Source organism: Vigna unguiculata, chromosome 3, assembly GCF_004118075.2.
Source record: "Vigna unguiculata cultivar IT97K-499-35 chromosome 3, ASM411807v1, whole genome shotgun sequence".
NCBI classification, from domain to species: domain Eukaryota; kingdom Viridiplantae; phylum Streptophyta; class Magnoliopsida; order Fabales; family Fabaceae; genus Vigna; species Vigna unguiculata.
Genome location: NC_040281.1, coordinates 55,578,281 through 55,604,827, shown reverse-complemented (window position 1 = coordinate 55,604,827; position 26,547 = coordinate 55,578,281). Strand labels below are relative to the sequence as shown.

At 32.3% G+C, this 26,547-nt stretch overlaps 3 protein-coding genes across 4 annotated transcripts; 1 reads left to right on the top strand and 2 right to left on the bottom strand.

Annotated features, from left to right (window-relative positions):
- Positions 1 to 495: 495 nt before the first annotated feature.
- LOC114177814 (F-box/kelch-repeat protein At1g55270-like) lies at positions 496 to 4,529 on the bottom strand. 2 transcript variants are annotated; one of them, XM_028063366.1, is made up of 3 exons: positions 4,318 to 4,529; positions 3,648 to 4,157; positions 496 to 2,567 (listed from the first exon to the last, which is right to left on the bottom strand). In XM_028063366.1, exons 2-3 carry the CDS (start codon positions 3,672 to 3,674, stop codon positions 1,308 to 1,310), a joined length of 1,287 nt encoding a protein of 428 aa, XP_027919167.1. In that variant the 5' UTR covers positions 3,675 to 4,157; positions 4,318 to 4,529; the 3' UTR covers positions 496 to 1,307. The 2 variants fall into 2 exon arrangements, with proteins under 2 accessions (XP_027919167.1, XP_027919166.1); XM_028063365.1 differs by lacking the exon at positions 4,318 to 4,529 and having other exon boundaries at positions 3,648 to 4,279.
- Positions 4,530 to 9,485: 4,956 nt separating this feature from the next.
- Positions 9,486 to 12,550, bottom strand: LOC114174948. The gene is made up of 4 exons (XM_028059683.1): positions 11,484 to 12,550; positions 10,166 to 10,345; positions 10,017 to 10,068; positions 9,486 to 9,893 (listed from the first exon to the last, which is right to left on the bottom strand). The coding sequence occupies exons 1-4, from the start codon at positions 11,741 to 11,743 to the stop codon at positions 9,801 to 9,803; spliced, it is 585 nt and encodes a 194-aa protein (XP_027915484.1). The 5' UTR covers positions 11,744 to 12,550; the 3' UTR covers positions 9,486 to 9,800.
- Positions 12,551 to 16,514: 3,964 nt separating this feature from the next.
- Positions 16,515 to 17,512, top strand: LOC114176646. The gene is made up of 3 exons (XM_028061756.1): positions 16,515 to 16,794; positions 16,965 to 17,070; positions 17,148 to 17,512. The coding sequence occupies exons 1-3, from the start codon at positions 16,652 to 16,654 to the stop codon at positions 17,400 to 17,402; spliced, it is 504 nt and encodes a 167-aa protein (XP_027917557.1). The 5' UTR covers positions 16,515 to 16,651; the 3' UTR covers positions 17,403 to 17,512.
- The last annotated feature ends 9,035 nt before the right edge of the window (positions 17,513 to 26,547 follow it).

Here is a 26,547-nt window from a genome sequence, read left to right as displayed (position 1 = left end):
TTTTTAATGCACTTACTAAAATTTGAATGGACGTATCATTCTTTCAGGCATTACATCCAACTTGACAGACAAGCCAAGGTTCGTAATCATGACGAAAAAATTTAGAGAATTGTTTTTTATTTATATATTTGTAATAATTGTATTTAACTTTTGTTTCTATATTAGCAATAGTCTAAATAATGGGCACAGAAAAAATTATCAATTATGGACACGTTACAATCATGGTAGCTACTGGGATATATTTGGTCCTATTTCTCTATTTCTAGACAAAGATGAAATCTGACCTTTTATACAATTTATTGAAAAATTGGTTAATTTAAGTTCAGAGCAGAATAAACGATAAACGCGCAATTTCGGCTAAACTTGATAAGAACCTAACGTTGATACGTGTAATTTCGGTTTGCTTCATCCGTCTCTTTTCTCTTTACAGCATGTGGCCTCAGAAATCACATAAAAGTCTAGTTCACACCACTCTACACTAAAAGTACCCTTAAATTGATTGATGGAGCTTAAAGTTTCTGACTTTGAAAATATACAGCATATTTCATGTTCAGATTGCATTTTATGAGATGGTTAGGTCTCTCCCCACAAATTATAGTTCTAAACTAAAAATCATGTTCATACACTACCTAACAATACTTTCTGCCAAACAAGACAATCGTAAACGTTTGCACTCTCCGTGCAGGGTTTGAGGGGTGCAAACTTTAATTCAAAAAGGCTAGTAGTGTTTCATCACAGTACAAAACTTAGAGGCAACCCTAAATTCTTTTCAGCCTTGACTCCACTTGTGCTCACATATATATATAAACACGTTATGAAAAGGGTTGTTGGTCAGTTGGGTGTGACTACAGAAAATGAGGGTGAAAAATTCATAGATTTGTTTTTATATGAAATTGTATTTAAAAGTAATTCTTGAATTTTTCACCCTCAATTTCATAAGAATACCAAACTCACTCTAAGCATTATTCATCTCTCCCTCCAACACGCCAGTCATACATTGGTTGCAGCAACACAAAAGACAAGCTAATGATAAACCATGTGATCTGGTAAGCAACCTAGTCAAATTTTTCAAAATGTAGCAGCTGTGTATCAATATCTGTAACTCTATATGATAAGTAAAACATCTCATCAATGTTTCACCTCTTGTGATGAGCGTGATGTCAGGGGTTCCAGATGAAACAAAATAATAGACAGCACCATGGTGTTCTGCCAAGATTTGACCCAGCTTCTCACCAACATATACCACAAGATGAGATACTTCAACCGGTTACCAAAGCTCATTGTGATTGTTTAGAACTATACAGCCTCTAAGCTTGAAGAATCTGACAGTGAACTATGTGACTTTTGAGTCGGTTTCTCCCGGCAAGGCTAGACCACAGATTTGTGACCAATGTCTTGAACTGGCCTTTCCCAGCAATAGTTTCCCATAACTGTTCTGCGGAAGATCCTTTCAAATCTTCAAGTTTTGAAACATCAACCAGAGAAATGCTCATATTATTCCGGATGATGCAGAGTTTCCCATTCAGGGGAACAAGAGCCGCAGCCTCCAAAGCCCGAGAGCTCCCCAAATGCATTTTACTGTCAATATGCTTGCTCCATGAATCGGTGACCTCATCATAAACCCTAACTTTGCAGCCATCCTTGCAGTCCAAGGCATAGAGCTTTCCATTTAGGGTAGTGCTAGGGTTCCTCCAGCCAGAAACCATTCCATCATAAATGGGGTACCAGCTATCATTCTCTGGCTGGTAGACCTCACTCAGAACCTGCTGGTGAGGACCAAGTCCCTTGAGGAACCACTTCCCATCGTAGACAACTCCTATGAAAGGCACCATTGCAGTGCTCATATCTGAAATAAACGACCATCTATTCTTGTTGGGATCATACACTTCAGCTGATCTCAAGGATCGGTGCACACCCTCATTCTCCCCACCAGCCACGTAGAGGCAATTGTTTATGACACAGGAGCCAAAGAAGTGCCGCCTTCGAAGCATATCTGGGGCACGGTGCCACTTATTTGTCCTAGCACTGTAAAATATGACGCGTCTCATGGATCCCTTTAGAGGGTCCTTCCCACCAAACAAGTACAGGTGACAGCCATTGAGAACAGCACAGCCAAAACCAAGAGCTCCAGAATATTCCCTTGGAACAGGTGGCAGGGGTTGCCACAGTTGGTACACAGGATCAAAGGCATGCCATGAGATTTTCCCGTCTCTGTCCCTCTTAATAACATATATCCATTCTTCTGCAATTCCAAGACTCTTGCGGAGAGAATAAAAGAAGTTACCGACCAAAAGACGGTACCATCTTTTGCAGACTAGCCGGAGTTTGCGATGCTCCACACGGGGGACACGAATTAGGCATGCAATAGCTAGATCATCAGGGAGTCCTGGAAGTAGTGGGGATTGATTGCGGCTTCTGTCACCACGTGCTGGCTTGTTTCTAGTTGGGTGAATAGATGGCTTTATATCAGGCCGAAGACAGAGCTTCGTTCCAGGGACATACCTCTTTGCTCCAGCAACAGTTTTCAGGCCCGTATCTACTCTGCATAGACATGCAGTTGTATCCACCTGCATAAACACATTTGAAACACAAAAATTCTTTATCTACACCTAAAATGGAAGCATATATTTCTTTTTTGCTGTAGTACGATAAATTATAACTCGAACACGACAAATTGATGCCTCTCAGCAAGGATAGCACCTTGTTTACTAATGAGTAATAGCTTAAACATTAATCAGTGACAGCTATCTTTCAGGCTCAGATAAAGTCATATGTTAACATAAGCCAATCACCAGTTTATAAATCATGAGAAATAATTTACAATATACTTTATCGTATTTTGATGAATATTGACCGCAAGAGTTGACTTGACACAATTTGACAAGGCATTTGAAAGGTCCTATGCAATCAAACCTTCATAAAGTCCAGGGTAATTTCAAATCTTAAGCCTCAGAAATATTTGGCCCGTGTTAGAAAGAAATTTAATCCATTAGTTTTGCATCCAACCATCCCCACACTTCTGAATGTGCAGCACGCTTAACAATTAACGAAAAAACACAAGTGGTGTCACATTACTGAGAATTTAGCAGTGAGATTATACAAAATATTGTCCCCGTCTAAATACCCGGATTACAGCATTTAAATATAAGAGTTTCTCATCTATCATGGCCCAAAAGCCTGCAGCAACATTTCATCGATTAAAGAAAATTAAGCACAGAATTTTCACAGAGGTTAAAATGCAACAAATAGAAAATCGAAGGGTAAAAAAATAAATGTTCTGTAAGCAATGGCATGCAATAGAACAAAACCACCCGAATCGATTCCAAAAGTCTTCCCTTCATCCCCACAACACCCTAAAAAGAGGTCTTTCTTGAAGCTTCTTTTTCGACAAACACTTCTAGAGCTCTTTTGAAACAACATATTAGGTCAAGGCAAACATCAGCAGTTAGATCAGTAACATGGACACAGAAAGACAAAACCCAAATGGTCTAAATAGCAAGAGTTACGATACTTTCCAAAGAGATGACCATACAAAAAGGGGAACTCAAACCAACCTAGCATTGGTTTACCTCATAACCTAAACATGAAAATGACATACAAACTAGAAAAAAGAGAGAGGGATAAGAAAAAGCGTATAAATCAATTACCAAAGGAGGCTGAATAACTCTGTCCATCTTACTCGGCTTCAAATTCACGTCTTCCGACAAAGATAACTCCACAATCAGCACCACTAAAAATCGAGTCTTTATCCCTCAACCTCCATACCCAACACGAAATTGGAGAGAATCCAGTCCCATAATCCCTTTCTACTTCCGTCCCAGTTCAATTTAACTTGCAAGAAAATTGAAACTTGAGAGCGAAATTTGAAGCACGTTCTCTCACAACAACGAGGCAAGTATGGCCGAACAAATCACTCACAAAGGATGATCAAGGAGAGCCATGTGGAATACGAGAAGCTCCACATTGAAAATTTCCAAGAATCTAGTCAAATCAAATGCCCTAAATCTTATCTGGTGAGTCTAAAGAGGGGAAAACCTAAATGCGAGACAGCGCGAAATTGGGGCAAAGGGGAAGCACTGAAAGAGGAAAAGAGACCCCTTTGGTTCTTACCATCAAACTTCAGTGGAGTTTAGGGCCCATCTCCTCAACGGCACAACCTACCAAGCATAAGAGTGTGTTCAGCAAGAGAACTAGAAGAAGGGAAGGTAAGACTTTAGAGAGAGAGAGAGAAGGAGCAAATTGAAATTGTTTTTTTTTTTTTTGAAAAAAGGAAAGCAAAGCAAAACCATTAAAGCAGGAGAGAAAAAATGATGACACCTTGGTGGTTGCCCATTGGAGAATTGGAGAAAAGAGGAACATTTGACAACTTGGGTTGGAAGATAGCTTTTGTTTTGTTTGTTTGTTTCTTTGGAGACTAGGGAGGTTTTGGTTTGGGAATGGGAAAGTCAAAACTCCAAATCAAATACAATACAATACAAATACCACAACCACTCCTTGTTACTGTGGAGTTGAAGATTGAACTATGCAAACACTACAAAGGCAGACAAAGATTCAGAACAAAATAACATGGGTCCACCTCTGCAGAAAAAATGAAAAAAGAATAATACTCCACCAACTATATATTTAATAATGTAATGTAAGATATGTTGCAGGGTGTATGTTTTGTTTGTTTGACCCACCGCACTGCATCTGCATCATCACACACACACACATCATGTAACTATTCCCACTCCACCAAGGGTACTTTGGTAGTTCTGCTCGCTGGGAAGGTGGTGGGTGTCCTATCATCCTTTGCATATGATTAGAAACGGGCCCTGCTAGAGGGTTTACCGCTCAGTTACCAACTACTTACTTGCATTTCTCTTTTTTTCCCCTCCTTCCTGCACTCAATATTATTCTTATTCTGATTGGATTATCATAACTAGCCTACCTCTATATGCTTTTGCAGTTTTATTTATCTTTTTCTAGATGTATAATTACTTCAATTCCTTTTCAGTTAGTTTCGGTATCAGTAATAATTGTGTTTAATTCATCTTTACATCGTGCAAAGCCAATAAGTTCATTACAATGCATAGAAAATAGAAGATATTATGCTATTTTACTGATGAGAGAATTGAAAGTCGCATTTAGATAAAGCAGATTGCTAGTAGGTCGGTAACAAGTTGGTATCAGTGTTATCATATTAACTCCAAAATCACCTTAGCTGAGAGGATAAAAATCTAACAAGCATGTATGGTTCAAGTAGTGTTAAATTGTTTTATATCTTATAATCGTGGATAGTTTTTTCAACTAAAATAATGAAATTTTCTTAAGAGATGCTAATGAATAGTATTGAATCACTCATACTTTTATGTTAATGAGCGTGGTTCGTGATCATGCATGTTGTGTTTCACTCATTAGAAATTTAGCAGAGGCTATCGGTGGGGTCAAGAAGGGACTGTGGCCCCTCTTTTATATTTAGTGTATATCATCACAAATAAATAATGGCATTGTAGATGAAGTAACGCGCTATATGTTGATTACCTTATCAGTCTCTCATGCTTATTGAATAAACGTGAAGAAAAAGGTGCATGCACTTTAAAAAAGGTTTAGTAGTACTCCTATTTGCCCTTGGTTGTTGAAGTATTTTAGCTTTAGGTTGGAAGTTTTCCCAAAAATCTGGTACAACTCTAAGTATGGTCTAAGAAATGGCATATATGAGTGCAGTACAGTATCTTATATGCAAAGATACGTTTGTGGAGTGAGCCATGCTTTTCCACATCAGTGGGATTTCATTCCTCATATAAGTCCTTACCATGAAACACTTTCCAGCTGGACACTCCTATCACATGTTAGAGCTCTTTTAGGCTTTAGCAACTTAGGAGTATAATCTTTCAACCTCCATCACCATTAAGCAGACAATGTCCTTTTTATATTCCCATTTGAAGCAATAATTCCAATTACATGACGTAACTAAAATGGCCCCACTCAACTCCATTTCTTTCTGCCAAAAACTTTCCACACTCCTCAAAAGTTTAAGACAGATCGGCTAATGGAATATGGTATTGATTAAACCCCACTTTCGGTAACAATTTCTTCATCATCATGTTGTGTGATGCACAATACAATACTTGAGAGCAGTTAATTAAAATCGCAATTGATCTCTACCTGAATTCCATGGCTCTCTACAAGTGAATGATGTGAGCAAATATATTATCACCTACTTAGCTCGGTTAATTGAAAAGTTATGACCCTTTTTGCATTCAACAATGGCGGGTCCAATGAAGGAAACGTAAGCACTATCAGAAACATTACATATACACTGGAATTGTCCGTTTCATTTGAACCTACTAGTGGTGTTAGAAATCAAACAAGATGGCCAACGCAAGGCCATGTGCATCCTTCGAAAAGCTGCATAATTCAACCCTATCGTTGTCAAGAACGTTACTATCTATATTTCCCTTCTCAAATACACAGAGATTTGTCACAAAACGAAGCAGGGTGTGGAGAGTTGGTAGTCGCCATCATATTTAGCTAATGCTCTCATCCCATTTCGCAAAAAGCAGAGTTCTTTTTCGGTGCCTCCCTATCAAAACAGTTTCAGTTTTTCTTTTTTTTATATAACTTTGAGAATTCAGTGTACACCAATAATGGTATTCATAAAAATGTGTTGAGCACTAAGGATGAGAAGGATGAATGGAGCCACTTTTCCTTTTTGAAGAAGGAGATATTGATGTGGAGAGATGTCATTCTCAACCTCGGGGGACAAGACATGTTGAGGTCCTTGTGTTGTGGGAGGAGCACAGTTCATGCTTATTTCTGTGTGGCTCAACCTCAACCATTAAATTCTGAGGTATGTAGCTTAATTTTGGTTAATTATTTGAGACTAAATTCAAATAAAAACCAATTTTAACGAACAGTTAAGTTTAATATTTATGTACTAGTATTTTTACAATCAACAAATGAAAAAGTATAATATCTACTGTTTTTGAGATAGCTGTTTTTAAAACAATACATAATATATCCTTTTGTGAGATGATGATGTCGTAAGGAATTTGACAAGCCATACATATTTAATTTTAACAATTTTATTTTATTTATTTATTTTAATAGTTTAGTAAACACTGTGTTCCTATTAGATAATTAAGAAATAAATTGTTCATCGATAGCAAGTTCGGCAGCATCGTTATCATCATGTTCTATAGGTATTATTTATTTTGGAGTATGGAGTTCTGTCACGGTTTTGTCCTTAGAAGGTGTCTCGGAGGGTGGACGGAAACAAGAGTATTTAAAATGTATTTGACCTCGACTCCTAAGCAATATGAGACTATTAGGTGTATCGGAACACCAGTTCCGCCAATGTTTCAATCGCAAGTTCGACAACATTATTATGATCAACCACTGCGTTTCCGAGATATTGTTCGCATTGAGATGTGAGTTTTGTCACGATTTTGTCCTTAAAAGACCTCTCAAAGAACATAAAGAAGAATAAGTATTTAAACTCACTTGACCTCAATCCCTAGATGTGAAACTATTAAATGTATCGAACCATAAATAATTGGCTTAAAAGTAACAAAAACAAGTCAATTTAATCTATTTAATCTTTGTAATTGGTCCTCTAAAACTAGGATGGAACCATTATAATAAAAGAGAAATGAAAATTTTAACTTGTATTTGATGAATTAGTATGTAATTTTTTTATTATATATATATATATATATATATATAATAAACTCAATCATTTTATATATATATATATATATATATATTTATTTAATATATATATATATATATTTATTTAATATATATATATATATATATATATATATATATATATATTTATTTAATATATATATATATATATATATATATATATATTTATATAAATATATTATATATATATATATATATAAAATAAAAATAAACTCAATCATTTAAATATTTTTCAAAATTTTTAACTCATTATTTAATGTTTCTAGTTGAATAAATTAAAAATTAAAAGAATTAGTATAATTATATGTTGGATTATTTTATATAATTAATAATTAGTATAATTATATGTATTAATATTTAAATTATAATATTATAATATGTTTATATCTTTAAATTTTAATTTTTAATGTTAAAATAAAAATGGGCTGATGAGTTATCTTGTTTCATCCTGCTAATTTGATATATATGAAAACTGCTTAAAACACACTTTTAACGTACTATATATTTTAACATACTATATATTTATGAGAAGACTTTGACATCGAAATAAGTTCGATATCTAAAAAGACATTACTCTCCTCCCATCAAAATCTAATTTATACTCTTCACATGATAAATAATTTTTAAGAAGTTTCAACTGAACATTTTCCCACCCAAGTATTATAATTTAATGAATTTTACCAATTTAAGTTTTTCGCACACATTTTAACTATCTGTATTAAATGTATAAGAAAGTAATGCTTTATTTCTATAAAATGACATCATCTTATGATATATATATATATATATATATATATATATATATATATATATATATATATATATATATATATATATATATGGAAAATCATAGTCGTTTTCCCACTTTCCGACTAACATTTGTGGCCAAACTTATAGCAATTGAAAAATGTAAAAGTAAAATGTGCAGAAAAGAAAAAGTGATAAAATGTACCGAAATTAAAAACTTAATGATAAAACATACCATTAAATGTAAAAAATATGAAAATTTATATTCCGCTTTCATGTTGAAGGGATATCCTATTGGGTCAGCTTTAGTACACCCCTCATCATTCACTGTTTCTTTATTTATTTAGTTGCTGGGAATCCAAGTGACTTCGGCGTGCAGCCAAAAAACTGGTAGTCGAAACCAATTTAATGGCATAACCAATCCAAAGAGACCTGAAATCGTACAAAAACGTGGGAGAACAAACTCATCTCACGTAGTGTTTGCTCAATTATTCTTGAATAGGTGAAAGTTAAAAATATGAAACAGTCAATTAAAAAACTTCTATTTCAAAAGGGAAAATGTAGAAGAAAAGATAAATCTTAGTACCGACGTGTAACAGTGTATACACAGTTTGATTTTATTCAATTTTACAAGGAAAAGAAATTAAAAACGCATAATCGGAGAAAAAATATCCCCTAAATTCATAACTTCAATTGAACTTCGTTTAGTCACACCAACAACCATATAAAGCAACCCCATTTAGGAAAGAGTAAAGTAATCTAAGTAGAAAAAACATTTTTTTTAAGAAAATGGCCAATGATTTTCAATTTTATTTCTATGGGGAGACAGAGCCAGGATATTCCCAACTTAAAGTGACATTATATGTGCGGAGATCAATCAAATATGGTAATTCTTCATTCACAAGATGTTAAAGCTACTCACAATGAACTGGTAAGAAGACAATGTTACCTATGAGAAAAGTTTTAAGACAATCGCAGTCTTAAAATGAGAAACTTAAAAAAGTTTTGAGAGCTTATACGAACTCTTGTACTGCCACCGAGAAAACGTGTAAAAATGCTGCTATGATATCATAAAACGAAGGTAACCAACCAACTGATAGAACTGAATATTTTAGCAACAAGTCCTATATCTGTACCTGTAGCCGCATTACCATCACTCTAACCTAATGAAACAGTATGGATGAAAAGAATATTAGCTCACTGTTAGCGCCGGTTTAGGAAAGCATAACATGTAATACACATCATGCTAGTCGGAGACAAAACTTCAAACAACATAACAACCAATCACTCATTCATTGACATGTGTTAGAAACTCTTATCATCTAAGTCAGTACTATTCCTCGCTTCAATCATGAGAGGGCTTAATCTGTACGGAGTTCATCATAGTATTCAGGCCGCAGTGTCCCAATAATGAGGTAAGGGATTATTATCATGCTTGCCATAAATAGTGTAAACTGCAGAGCATAGGGCAATGAGGTGATTAGCACAACTTTACCCTTTTGGCCGTATATAATAAAACAAGAATATATATAGCACTAAAACCATAAAAACAATGAGAAACAAAACTACTGATATACCAGAAGAGGAAGTGTCAAAAAACTCCATATTGGCCACAAAGCAAAGGAGAACCTAGAGAAGAAGCAAGGGATAGAGTCAAGAAAATAAGAAAACGCCTTAACATAAAATAAAATTGAGATATAACATGGAAGATCTGGCAGTGCCTTACAAGCAAAAGGAGATTATTCCAAATGCCGTGGCGAATGGCAGCACAGATAAGGTTGTTATTTCCCATTTTTTAAATCCCCATTTTTCATCAAACCTTCGAGCACTCCAGGCCAAGAAAGTTGTATAAATGAAAATCATTGTATTCAAACCAATACCTATCATCCCAAGATACAAAGGCAGTCTGCAATAAAATGAAGATTGTGAAAATTATGATAATGATAAAAGTAGCAGTAGAATCTAGTCTATCAGAATCACAACCATTAAATATTCAGATTCCTTTCATTATTTCAAATTTATACATCTACTAACATATACAACAACACTCATGTTATACATCATCAAAATAGGTATTATTTCCTATAACCCAAGAGCGGATAGATCCAATGAAATAGGATAATAAAGGTCATTTCATGTCCAAATATCCGTTAGGATGTTGTTTAGCTTAATATATCCATGGCAGATATATGCATGTCAATGGCTGGGAGTCGATAAGATTTAATGAGTCATGTCATATTATAGGATCAAGTCATGGGTTACAAAGTACGGACTATTTTTATGTTCAGGGTTGATGATTTAATCTTTGCTTCAAATTAACTACGACAACAATCAATAAGTTCTTTGAAAGCCAAAGTTACAGAAATAACAATGTAATCAAGATATGAATGTCCTAACCGAAAAGAAACCATATACTAGAGTTTCTCCAACTAATTGCACATAAATATCATCCCCTCTCCTCCATCCAAGAAATAGAAGAAAAGGCTAACCTGTTTTTTATCCTATAAATAAAGGGCATATGCTAGTAAAATAAATTTTGCTTTCCCTATCCTTCCTACAGTCTACACCTTCTAAACTGTACGATTTCACAATTATCCCAATGACACATTTTGGCCTAAGCATTGCCACGGAAATAAAGTAACAAATCACACTTGAAGATACAAAATATTGACCAATATCTTCAGTTCCTTGGTCCTCATCAATTGTTCATGGCTCATAATGCTGTCAACTTGATAATGATAGTAGAAAAGATCAAGAAGCACTTAAACTAATGATAGGTAAGGCAAAAGTTTACTCAACGCCATATAATTCATATATTCAACGTGTTCCTGAACAACTATATGTCCCAAACCATGAGGTTAAACATGAGTCAAGGATTTGCAGCTATTTGTTGCTATCATGGTTGATACAATAATCTTCCGTGAATAATGCATACAATAGCCGCTTTGAAACGATGAACTCTGAGATTGTCGAAATACCAGTGGCAGTATATGACTATAATTCAAACCAATATGCATAAAAGACTGCAATTTGAATGATGTTACCTTTTAATTCGATTGTCATGGCACAAAAGATGTATCATATTGGATTTTTGATCGCCAAAGTACACAACAAAAGCAGCAGAAGCAAGCCAAAGAAAATTTTCCAGCATCTCAATCCACGTCTTTGGTGGATGACTAGGGGACAAGAAGGGACGGTGCCTCGAACATGCATCATCCTCAAGGTCATCACCACTGCTTGAATACCCCTGGCTATGCCTCTGCCTCATAAATCGACCACTCCCTCGCGGTGTTCCACCAGACATTGCAAATAAATTGCAGAAACACCACCTCCCAACTAGTACAAACACAAACCACCACAACCTACCTAGATCCTCACCCTCCTATTCGCAAGACCAACCATCAAATTATGCAATACAAAATGTAATTTTCCACAAAATCAACAAATAAAACACCTCTGATCTAATTTAATGACTCCAAAAACCAATGATACACTTTCCAAATCCCAATTACGCGTCACCAAGCAATCCCTTCTTGACGAATTTCATGACCTACAAATTCACCATATACAACAGCAACCACAGCAACCGGGGCATAGAAATCATCGTCGCATACAGAAATCTGAACCAAGGAATGATCACACCGGTGGAAGGAAAGGACGTCTAACAATGACCCTCGCCAACCTCGAAAACTCGAGGAAATCTCACCAACCAACAATAATAAAGAAAAAGGGGAAAAGCGAATTGGGAATTGAATAATCTAGCAGAGCCGAAGAGGAGTAACTGAAAATTGGCGGAAACCCAGTTGACGCAGGGGAGCAATAACACTGAATCTTGAAGAAAGACACGATCTTGATTTGATTAGAGCTACCAAAAACAGAATCTGCGATTGGGTTACAGGGAAGAGTGGAAAGAAGGAGGGTTTGGCAGTTGTTGGGTGTAGGCGCACCCACATGCGTGAGCGTTTTTTCTCCTGATAGAGTAGGAAATAGGAAAGACAAAGGTATATGAGAGTTGTTATGGTATTCTTCCAAGTTCCTCCATAAAAATAATAAGGATTTGTTGATGTAAATAAGGGAGATTCGTTTCTTGTCTCTATTTATTCAGGAACCCTTCGAATCTTCCTCCAACTCTTTTTTATTTCAAAATCATTTCATGCTCAATTTTAATTAAACAAAACCAAAACACGTGGAAGCTTGATTCAAACTCCATTTCTCTTTTCTGAAAAAATATGATTCATAACTACATCTATCTCATCAATATGGGATGATCTGAACAGATTCTCAGCAAATTTGGATTTAAGAATTTATATATGATATATTTCACGTTATCTTATTTCCCAGAAATATCTTCAAAATGCACTTTCTCTTTTACAACAATGATAAATTTAATAAAAAATAAGCCTAGGAAAACTTTTTGACAGGGTTCTCGGGACGAAGTTGGAATGTATTCCAAAAAAAGAAAACTTTCGATGGATAAATATTTCCTTCAAATGATGCTAGAAAATTAGTATTTTCTCAATTAGAAAAAAATCAAATTGTTGAGACTTTCCATTAGAAGATGTAGATGTGTTTGGTGGCTTAAAATAAAATAATAAAGGAAATTTCATAACCTAAGAAGTGTTATTTTTCTTATTATGTATTTGGTTGAATGGAATGGGGAAATATGTTTTACAAGAGACCAAATAATTTGTTTAAACATTACGAGTGTGTGATGGGGAATGAAGAAGGTAACCCTTATAATTGATAATGGATTGGAGAGATTTTCAAAATTACTTCAGTTTGATGTCTAATTGTTTTATATTTCAAAATATTATTGTTATCCATATACTTAGACTTTTATTAACATATTAATCCATCTTAATTCAATTTTATATTCTCTTATAATCTCTGGGTTTTGAAATTTGGAAAGGAAAAAGGTAATGTAATCTTGAAACTTGTTATGCCATACAAATAGCAACATTAGATTCCTAAGGTTTTGGAAGGTAACTTGTGATTTGATCATTGTCCAGCAATGTATGTTTACATTGTTGACACCTGTCTTTCTCTCATGGAATCTCCCTAAGATCTAGTTGTCATTAAGTTGGAGTTCCTATAACAATGTCATGTTCATGAAAGTTTTGAAATCATTGACATTTCTCACAGTTTCCAATCTTTTGTAAAATGTTACCAATAAATTCTTTTTGTAATAGCTTAAGGTGGATCCACTTATATAGTTCTCATAAATACATATTACTAAGAAAGGGCATTTTGTAGAATATCTTCTACTATCTGGTGTAAATTTGAGAAAATGGAAAGAAAAATGAGTGGATAAATTTGAGGAGACAAAGAAATAATTGTGGTATTGTTTGAATTAAGGAATTTGAAGAAATAGATAAAGAATTTTAGAAGAAAGATTTGTGGGAGTTTTTAAATGATGTAATGGATATAATAAATTAAATATATTTTTAAAATTAGTTTTTATTAATATATTATAAATATTTATTACATTAGAATAAAAAATAAATATTTTATTAAGTTTTAATTAATTATATTTATTAGAATGAAAAAATAAATATTTTATTATATTTTATCTTCTATTATATTATATTACTTTTTATAATATTAATCACATTTTTTATTATATATATAATATTTTATTTGGCAAATCTTTGCACAACACAAAATATAGTTTAAAAAAAAAATTATGTTTTTCATGTTCAACTATATTGGTTTTCAAACTTTTATGACAAATCCGTGTTGTGTGAGAATCCATCATGAGAAACAAACTACCTTAATGCTATAATAACATGTTTTTATCAAAGATACTATTAAAAACATTAGGAGTTTGAGTTTTAAGTATTGAAAATACTTTCGAAACTTTAGGCTGTTTCAACCCAACTCAATGTTTTTGAAAAATATACTTTGTTTTTAAACATTTATCTAGTAATGATAAAAGTTTCCACTTTAATAGATATATATTATTTATATAAAATGATATTATTTAGTTTATATTATACAATGATTTAAGTTTTACTTGTTTATTAAATAATTTAACATAACAGAAATAAGTTTACCACAATCTATCTCATACTTACTCTGAAAATATTATATTATTTTTTAATATTATTTTACTATATTGATTAATCCATTAAACTATTAAACATTCAATAGTTGTTTTAATCAATTCAATTTAAACCTTTTTACTCAAACTATTATTATGATGACGATGCAAGGTGGAACTGGAATTAAGAACATCTTCAATTTTAAAAATATTTAGAAGGTTCTTGATACTACTTTGACCATTCTCACACTAGTTACAAGTTTAAATAAAAACTATTCCATTTCAATCTAAGAATTCAACGCATTTTATACACAAAATCTCGGGTGAATTCCATAAAAAGAAAAGAAAAACTTAACAGACAGTTGACAAGTCCTTCAAAAGCTCAGAAAGCATCATATTTTATTACTACCATTTTTAAATATAATTAGATAAAATCTTAAGATTTCTTAACTTTGTAGGTCATGAATATGAATTAAATTTATACTTGGATTATCGATTTGAACATTCAAACCATATTATACTTTAATTAGTAAATTATATATTTTTTATGATTGAAAAATAGAAAAAAGGCGTTGCACTTAAAGCATAAAGATTTGTAGGTAGTACATTAAAAAAATTCTATAATAACAATATTAACAAATACAGCGTCAATAAACGAAAGATAACCTAAATTTGTATTTTTCTTTACCTTCTTCATTAATAAACAAATAAACGAAAATTGTGGGCTTATTTCGCTAAGAAAAACAAATAATTAGGTGACGTACTTTGACTTTTTTCTTCTTCTGAAATTTCTTGTGTCAATCACTCATCTTTTATTGCATTCTTCTCGTTCTATATTTTCTTGCGTGAATAAAGTTGAATTATGTTTTTAAGAATAATTTTAATTTTGGTGTCTTAAATTTTAATCTTTCAAAATTAAAAGAATGATTTTAATCTCTAAATTTAAATAATTTTTTTATTATTTAAGATAAAATTGACTATAATCCTTTTAAATTAATGTTTAGGAACTAAATAAATATTTTGAAGACAAAAAGAATTAAAATTAGCCCCAAAATTTGAAGACCAAACATAGTTGAACCTAAAAAATATATCATCAAATCCTTACATTGTATATACTTGATAGATTTGAATAATTGTGAGTAACTCACTTCCACTTTTTTATCAGCAAGTTTGCTATTTGCTTACTATTGATTTATGTTTCAACTCGTGCAATTCACCATGCTAGCTTGATTTTTTTTTTTTGGCAATAAATATTGTAAATACACACTCGAATAAGTTTGTTCATCATTACCTCTGAGCATGTGTTTTATTCTTCTGGTAATTATTTATTACTGATATCATTTAAACAAATTAAAAAACATGCCAAAGAATGTGTTTCTAACATTACGAATATCCTCGTTATCTCTTCCTGTATTTTCACTACTTTAAATGAATTATTTTTGAAATTTAATTAAAATCTACAGTATTTTATAATTTTTAATTTATTATTATTTTAATCCACGAAAGAGCGTGGTATTTTTACTTTTGAGTATAAACTAATATGATTCAAAATAGTCATTAATTTAATTTTAGTTAAAATATTTTATTTTTTTAATCACGAATTAAAATGATAGAAGTAATAATTCTGAAATAATAGAAACAAATTTCACTTGTTAAGAATCGGAAAAAAAAAAAAGAAATTTAAAAGTTGAACGGCAACAAACGCTTTTGTAAGGAGGAAAAAAGGTTTGTGTTGACAGTTATCTGCGTTTGAATTGCAAGTTTCTTAGTACTTATCCGAGCAATGACATGTTTTTGTCCGCAACAAAAAGTAATAGACTAGGTCACTAAGACACACACAAACTAACGTGTCGGTAAAACAAGATAAGTGTTACTTGCTGTCCATACCTGATTCATCAACAAGAAATCTACGTGTAACCAAATCCTTGTTTGAATCCAATCCCAACTTCAAACATGAAACTTCTAAAACATGCACGAACAAATATTTGCATATCCCTAACAACCCACTATAAATATAAGCACGCATGGCTTTTCTCTATCTTATCAACAATATTCTTTCATACGCTTGAAACCAATTTTTGCACCGCCATATACCTCTCAGAAGAACCACTTTCTCATCTTCTTTCTTCTTAACGTTGTGCTGATTGACAGAACCCAAAAGGGATAGAAAGAATGTCGAACCCTCTGCAACTCAAGTCATTGAATCATATCTCACTTGTGTGTGCATCGCTGGAGAAGTCCGTTGAGTTTTACGTAAATGTTCTCGGGTTTTCTCCTATTAAAAGACCTAGTTCGTTAGACTTCAATGGTGCATGGTAAGCTTAATCATTTGTATTACTGAAATTTCATAAACTTTAGGAGATATGTTTCCACCGTTGACCGAAATTTTGGTTAATTCAATAGCCAAAGCATGTGATGAACAGAAAGTTGCATAAAATTGAATATACTAATTAATTGCCTTTTTGTTTGATATTGATCGTGGTAGGTTATTCAATTATGGCATTGGAATACACCTTCTCCAATCAGAAGACCCAGGAGGCATGCCCAAAACTACTCCCATTAATCCTAAGGACAACCACATTTCTTTCCAAGTATTTTTCTCTCTCTTTCTCTTGTTCCATTTCAACTTTGATGCATAGTCATTAATACATATTATGCATTGTTGCAGTGTGAAAGTATAGCAGGCGTGGAGAAAAGACTGCAGCAAATGGAGATAGAGTACGTGAAGAGCAGAGTAGAGGAAAGTGGAATCTACGTTGATCAGCTATTCTTCCATGACCCAGATGGCATGATGATTGAGATCTGCAACTGTGATAACATCCCTGTGGTGCCTTTATCAGAGGACAAACTATGGTCATGCTCTCGCTTCAATTGCAATATTCCAAACCAGCAGCGCCAGATTCAGCAAATGATCCCAATGTAGTACTAAGTCACTAACACTTGCAATCACATGTCTCCTTGTACAAAGTTATGGCTTGTAAATTATGTTGTATGTTAGCAATAGTAATAAAATTTTCTTTACGATAGTAAAAATCTTTCTTCAACGTTTTTGTCGTTTATCGAGCTGTTATAGTACCTGCAACGCCATTACCTACCTTCAGTGCGTGTGAACTGATAACCCATTTACTCCTACCAGTCTAAGATCACAATTTCTGATAGATTGCGAACTTTTGATAAAATTATACGTACAAACTTATGCTTTACAAGATTTTTTTCTGCCTAATGCCCGAGTTCCAGTTTCGTGAATTCAACGTGTAAAGTCATTCATTTTCTTCAAGGAAATTGCAAAAGATGCTTTCAGGATGTAACATGTTCCGACAATAATTTGGACGGCGTAACTAACAAGTCTTTTTATAAAACTGACAAAATTTATACGTTTTTACGTTAACTGAGTCAGAAACTCGCAAAAATTTTTGGAGACTATTTACAAAACGAGCAAGTTAGGTATACAATATGGTTTCCAATAATAATTTGCTACAACAGATCTACCGTGTCTTGTAAAGCTTGATTAGAAACACACTGAAGGAAGAAAAACATGAGAATATTTATACTAGGTGTTTTTTTTTTTTCTAAATCTTCTAAAAATCGAGTTTAAGAATGAATTTAGACCAAATCTAAAATTATCAAAAAGGAGAAGAAAACGCGGAAGAGAAGAGGATGAGAAAACTCTTATTTATACCAAGTGTTTATTAAGTCTATTGTAAACTAAGTTAAGGAATAAGTTTAGAGCAAATCTTAAATTAAGTTTCAGCAGGATCAGATCCAATTAAATATGTTTTTAATAACCACTAAAATATTTTAAGAAGATTTTGCAGTTTAAAAAAATTTGAAATCTGCAACGTTACCCTTCAAAACTAGTGTGGTGGTTTGTCCAAAGGGAGGTTGATTAAACCTTAATTAGTGTCTCAGCCCGATGTTTGCAGAGAGAAATAAACTAATCTTGGAAATTATCATAGAGAAGGTTACTGCACAAACGATGTGTATATTTTTAAGGAATTAAGGTGGATAAAGAAATGGGTTTAAAGAACAAGTGGTGTAGTTCTTGAACAGCAAGGAATTTCGTGGCAAACACCCTACACATCCAGTACGATCAAAATAAAAATAGACATAGAAATATATCTGTTTTCTTTCTTTTTTTCAATAATTGAATGAATTTGGATACACTAAAGGATGCAGAGAAAGTTCCTTAATTTAAAGATGAGGTAGAATTTCTCAAATTAAAAATTGTCGAAGATCTATTGGAGAATGCTAAGCAACTAGGAAGCTCTCTGTATTTGAAAATAAACCAATTACAGTTCAATGGACAGATCCTTTAGTATCTTTAGTTATCACACTCATGTTGAAGCATATTCAATAAAGAGTGAAGATATTAAAAGAAAAATAAGTTTGAGCGGTTGTCCATCCATGAGAAAGAAAAGAAAAGTTTCATTCTGAAATGAAATCTTGGATCGGTAAAACATCCCTTTGTGATGGAATCTGCAACATGAAAAAAGAGATTGAGCAAATGACGAAATATTTTGGTTTTACCTTTGCAAACCTGAAAATGGGTGAAATTTAATACTGGAATGAAGGTAAATAGAGGAAAGTGAAGAAGAAGGAGCTCCCTTCAGTCCAAAACAGCACGATGAAGTTATGCAGAGAGTGTTTTGGGCTGCAAGAGAACTCCTATTTCTGCATCTTTCAGAGATGAAGAAACAGGAATGAATGAGAGTGTAGGTAAGAGGGAAAAGAAGGTCCTTTATATACTGTCTTAAGCACTTTACCTTTGATTCAATTAATGGTCAAAATAATTCAGTTCAATTAAATTTGGTGCATCTAGAAAACAGAAATTAGGTACTCATTTATAACTGAACCTACCGTTACTAGCCACAGAGTACCTCCATTTTTTTTTTTTACAACTCATGCTTTACTTGTCCCTAAAGGGATAGTACCTAGCCACCATAGGCGTAGCTGTAAAATGATGCTTCATTTCATCACTTCCAAAATATTACATGCAACTGCATGATACATTAGGGATGCATTTTACTATCATAACTTAAATTTCTTACTTTATTTTAATTCAGGAATATAAGACTAATATTTTATATATTTATATAATACAAAACTCATTCTTTTACACTATGGAAATTAACACCAACATAGAAAGTTTTTAACCACATTAAATTATAAGCGTTATTTGTTCAGAATATAATACTGTTTTGATGCGAGTTCCTTAAAATTAGGGAAACGGTAAGAAACTCTTGTTGGAAACGTTCTAAATCACTCTGCACTAATAATAGGTCGGTTATTTTTTCTGTGTTTCTTTGACCTTTGAGATATAGTAAGTTTCCTTGTACCTCCGCTTCTATTCTGGTTCACAAAATTTGTATCTTCATAAAAGTTAGTATTTTTGTTCAACAAATTATTTATGTCGTGTTTGGTAGGTATAAACATAAATAAATACGATAAAATTGTACTAGCAATATAAATTAAAATTTAACAAGTGTTTGGTTGAAAACAATGAAGAATAAATTAAGAGAAAAAAAATAATTCTTTTACCACTTTTAAAATACTTTTTTTCTTTTTTCTCCGTTAAATACTTTTTTTTTTCAAAATAAATTAATTTTAAAAAAATTTACCCAAATAAATCAATTCTTACTTTAATTTTTAAACTACACCTATTTACTGTTCAGAACTTGACACTCTAAAAACGGAATTCTCAACATACCTACTCCGTACTGAAAACCGAACGAAATTTGATTCCTGGAAAATCGATTTTTTTGTCTAATTTTTCTATTGTTTGTTAAAAATTTGGAAAAAAAGGAGGAAAAGAAAATTTAGTGACAGTATTCACTATTATGAATTCGGAATGTGTGAATAGTAAATGAGTTTAGTTTAGAAATTAATGTAGAGATAAATTTATTTGGGGAATTGTTTTTTCTTGAAATGGATATATCTTGAGGGAAAAATTTGTAAATACTTCATATTAATCTTATCATTTAAAAACTACTAAAAAAGAGTTTATAATAAATGAAAGAAGAAAGGATATAAAGAAACAAGTAGTATATGTGAGATAATTTTTCAAGGTATATATATATTTCCAAACAACGATACGACTAATTGACTAAGATATTTTATCCCTCACTAATTTCTTTTCTATAGGATCTCCACTGAAAAATAATATGCTGCATCTCAAAAGACGCGACTTTTTTTTTATGTTCCATAATCATAATTTATTATATAGAAGATAAAAAAAACCATTAAAATATTTTTTAAATATTACTTTTAATAATAAATTAAACATAAAAGAATACATTTTCAACCTCACACCTATAAAAACTAAAAACTCTGGATGTATAGCAAACTTTTCATGAATGATTAAGGATGAGATTTGCGTTCATACGGTGATGGCATGATTAACCAAAAATAGGGAATGCATTTACGTCTAAAAGAAAAAGGAGTTTTAACTTAAGCAACTTAATCTTTTAAAAAAAAATAGTAGAATTGCTTAATTGTATGAATAATGTGAATAAAATTGCGTATAAAGGAAATTATTGTTCGTTTTCCAATTTTTTCTCCACACTAGCCTCTAGAATGAATGAACAATGATGTCTTAATTCGCATTTTGAGGGTAATTGTTTTGTTTCTTAATTCGAATTTAATAGTTTAGGTAGATGTCATTTCTTATTCAGTTATAGAGTATAGGTACACATTTCAAACCTATTTTTTCTTCATTTGTTATCAAAGAATCATAAAAAGAAGACTTTCCCACTTGATATCGCATTGTTTCTTGCATAAAACATTCGTGTTATTTAGCGGTGCTCTTTAACGTAGAGAATTGTTTAATCGTATTTATTATTAGGACGAAACTATATATGCATGAGTATGAGTGTTGGTGTTTGCGTTTCGTTTTAGAATTCCAACTTTTTTTCCATTTTTATTTTATTAAAGGTTCAATAAAAAAGACTTTCCCACTTTATTTGTGTGTAAAACATTCGTATCATGTAACGTGCTCTTTAACGTAATTTATCAGTTCCAGTATACCTTTATCTTTCAACTTTCTAAATTGCAACACATGTATAAGAAATTTATTTTGGCCCCCGATATTTATTTGTCTATATCATTTGCCTAAAGCTGTCTCATTTAAAAACTTTAATATAGGTAGCTTATGTGTCAAATTTCACTTGAAATATATATAATCAACTAGAATGGTAAAATAGTTAGAAGAGAGGTCATTGAAATAAACCATAAAAAAGCAAAGCCTTTTCTTTATTTTTTTCTAACAAAGAAAAAAAATAGAACACTACTGGCGGGAAACCAAAAAAGTGCTAGTTTTCTATTCATAACGAGTGCATCTTAAAAGAAAAAGTTAGATATACCAGTAAAAATCTGAATCACTTAATTCAGTTCAATTTTTAAATTGATTTGAGTTACATCTTGTATAAATTAATCCGATTTCTTTTTTGTTTTAATTTAAGATGAGTATACAAATTTATTAGATGTATTGGGAGGACTTGCACATCTCTGTCAAGATGGTCTCAATACATCTTGATTAAAAATATTGATTATTGCATTGTGTAGGACTTGCACATGTTAGATTGTGTTGATTTGCATATTTCAATTAAGATGGTTTCAGTACATATTGACTAAAGATATGATTGTTTTTCAAACTCCTTCCCTTTTTTCCATGAAGGTTTTGATACATCTAATCCAAGATGATCCTAATACATATAGGCCAAAATGGTTCAGACACATCTCGATCATGACAACCTTCATATATTGTGTAAGGCTTGATTCAGACTATTGCTACACTTCATTTGCTACGAGCCTGGGAAGCTAATGTATGGTGTAAGGCTCTTGTGTTTTGATACATCTAGTCCAAGATGATCCTCATACATCTAGGTTAAGATGGTCCTGACACATCTCAGTCAAAACAATCTACCAATTGTGTGAAGTTTAATACATCTAGGCCAAGATGGTCTTGACATATCTCGGTTAGAGCAATCTTCATAGTGCAGCATCAAGAACCATATCACACTTATCACGTAGAGCGAGTACATCTCAGCCTAAAAGATGTATGTCAAACAAAAGCAGGTAAGAACTATAGTAACCGTGATAATAGACTAACTTAGGATGTTAAGACAATTACAATGAGACATTCGTTAACATTCATGGAAGAATCCAAACGTTACTTAAGGTAATTAGTAAAAGACAAGTATATAAAGGTAGTTCAGACTACATGTAAAAAGAGAGGAAAACTCAATCTTATGCTTGTTATTCTTGCATATTTTGCTCCCTCGTGGTGCATTATATTAGACTTGGTAAAGACATCTCAATCTTGAAGACAGGGCATATCCCAACAAGCAGCTAAAAAATAATACAATATCTTACAGGACAATTTGGCTTCATACAAGAACATATGTGAAAATGTGATGTATGATGTTTCTATGTTAATAATCCAACTATACTTTGAATGAATTGGTTATTGTTTTTGTCAAAATAGTACTACGACCAACCACCTAAGAGCATTAAAGTAATTTATATATTTTTATTTCTCAAAGTCCCTTTATATTCATCATTCTGCGACCTACTGGGTTTTCTTTGGTATTTATTGTTGTAAAAACCCTATATTTACTCGAGCATCATATCTTTAACATACCATCTATATTATTCCACCATTTATCTTCTATGTATAACCACCTTAATGATTGTGAATCAAATTGACATTTTACATATCATACCCTTCGGTATTGAACTTATTAACTCAATCGACATTAGATCTAACATCACATAGTTCCTTAGTCTCAGGAATGCAAAGAATAAGGTTAAAAGTTCTTAAGATCAAATCTAATCATTGACCAATCAGTATTGAGCTTAATACAACACAACCGTCATAAACTTAGTATCATAGAGCGTAAGACTAAAAATTATTTAAACCAAATCCAATCATTTATCCGATTGATATTGAACTTAACACCAAAAAGTCTCTTTATTAGTTTATCATTGAAGAGCATAAGACTAAAAATTTTCAATACCAAATCAAATTATTGACCTGATCACCAATATTGGACCTAGTACCTCATTTAATTACCAATTAAAAGCAAAACCATAATTGGATAAGATGACTTTTCTTAACCAAAGACATACGCATAAAAGCAAGCCCCAAAACTGATCTATATACAGCATGTCCCCAACGTACTTGGGTTCTACAATTTTCCCCATTATTAGCAGAGATGGATAGAAAGGACAGGAAGATAGTGAAGGATAATCTGCACATACATTCATGGGGAAAGTGTCAGTCTAAAGAGATGAGAAGAATGATTATACGATGATTTTATGCTTGGCACCTATACAACGTACGAGAGTAAGAAAAGCATGTGTGGGTAGAGATTTTGTGTGAACAACGAACAGCAAGTAACCTTGTACGACCAACGCTTTATTGTTATTGTCATGGGTTAAATTTGATGAGGATGGGACTGTCAAACGTGGAAACAGTGTATCAGGCTTATTGCTCTCGTCATCAACAGTGATTGTTTGAGCTGGTTTTGGAGGGGCTTCAATCAGGAATTCGATACTGTTGGTGGGGCTCATTTCAACCACTTAGGTAGCTACTATACACAAGCATGCACATGAACCAAACCCATGTTTTTGCGTCTCCTCTTCACCCAAAACCATCCTCCTAGGATTTCTAACCAAATTATTCCCAAGTTAACAAACTACACTCCAAAACCACCCATCAATACCTTCAACAAACAAATCTTCCCCATTAATGATATACTGTATACCCAATATACAACAAAATAAACAACCAAAGATTTTAGACGAGACTTTGATACAGTCTCAAGAAAACAAATTAATTTTTAAAGTAAATCAATTTTACAAAATATTAAGACGTTACTTTAGCTTTAACTTCACTCGTAAAATCTGACTTATAAAATAAAATTTTCATATTACTTATATATTATAAAAAAAATTATCTTATCGTGGACTTCCAAATAAAATTTACTAAATTCTACAAAATTACTAAAATTACTAGAATGTTGATATTCGCACCCATCACTTATGTATTATAAAATAACTTGATTTCTATAATCAGTCCACCCTAAAGATTAATTTTCGCCCAACTAAAATTCTGGCACTCCCTGATCTTATCTCAAGGAGACAGATTTTTGGCCACTATAGAGATTGATTTTGACAAGCCACCATACAAGAATTGATGTGTTTGTTTTGTGATGATCTTTCTATAATACGTTTAGACTTACATTATAGAACTGAGATCTCACTGTTGTGCCATCATAATATTCTAGTTTAATTTAGTGATTAGATTGGATTATGCTGAACAATGGGAATTATCAACGTGTCTCGAGCTTACTCATTTCTTTTTTTTGCCATATAACATTTAGCATGTATTTGTCATATGACAATTTCTTGAAACCTTCACTGCTTTTTTGTGTAAATAATTCATTTTTTCAATTTAATGGACTTCGTAATTAGTAAAATATTTTATGTGATAAATGGATAATGAATATAAACTAAAAGAAATTAAAATAAGGCTATGAAAATATGAAAAGTAAAATTTATTCTTTCAGTCTCTAAAAATAGTTTTTGGGACACCAAAACCCATACTATTTTTATTAAGGATTAGATTATTAAAAGAGCAACTAAATCTAAAACTTATCAATTTTTTTAGTGAATAAAAGAATCTTCACGAGTGAATAAAGCAAATTTTAAAACCACTAAAATTGTGACGTAAGATTTTCATACTTTTCCAGTGCAGTTCTTTTACATTATTAATGAATTAAAAGCAATACAAATAAATATTTTAAAATAATATTGTCATATAAGTTAACAATTTTATCATTGGACTATGGAATTTTTTTATTTTCAGCAAAGAATAAATAAATTAAAGAAGAATACTTATGGAGTGTTCTAACCCTTTTACAAAAAGATTAATAACATCTACAAAAGGATGCAAAAACTTGACATCGAAACCTTTCAAAACATGACGACCAATAACTAGAGATCCATCAAAAATTAAAAAGACCCTAAAGAAGATGCACATGAGACTAAAGCAGTAACCATAAACTTGTTCTGCTGCTCCAAAATATACAATAAAAAACAGAGACAGAAAGACCCTACACATGAATAGATATAGACAAAGCGTATAGAATGATGCATTTAAAGGTCACCAATACCATGGAACCCAACCAGGAGCCAAACATAACTTGAAGCAATAAGACATGATTAACATAGCCTGGACATATTTCCACACCGAACTGAAGAGCTCAAAGTCCTCATCTAAATGGAGAAAAGTTGAAGAACATAGTCATGAGAGAAAGGCAAGGTTGTGCTTATCCCAAGTATCTCCAGGTTCCACTTAAACAATATACGTCCCTGTTAAAAAGATCTTACATCTTTCTCACTTGTCAGACTAAGAACACACGTTAGTTATCATATCATAAGGATTTTAAGCATGAGAGAGATGAAAAAACCCAATCACTATATGAAAAATTTACTGAGAGAATTTTGTGTTTCATCCAAACCCAAGTTGTCACTTATACTAAACCAAATATTTTGTCAAGATCAACTTTCCTTTATTTGAAGATTACCCCATTTCTATGTTTTCATATTTCCTCCACTATTGCTAACCACATGCCTCTCCATATAGAGTTTTGCCTAGTATTAAGGTTAATAATAGAAAAGTGTTTAAAATTCTCCCTAAATTTAAAATGGTGCACAGAGCTCACCCTTAGCTAGTTATCACATAGGTTCCACACCTTTTAAGCTACTCTAAGGAAAGAGAAAAGGTGATCTACACTCTTCACACTTATTAGGCACAACTCGCAAAAATTATGTTGTATTTGAACCGTCAGAATTAAATTATCTTTTGTTAGTAATTCATCCAAAGATATCATCCATCCTATAACTTGTACCTTCGAAATCTTTCCACCACTAGGTAAGGAAAACATAAAATATTCAACAACTAATTCTACTTACAACACATATATGTATAAAGCGGTAAAAAATAGTATTTAATTAAAGACAGAGAAAGATGGAATAGAAGGAAGAGTAGAGTTAGCTAGATATCA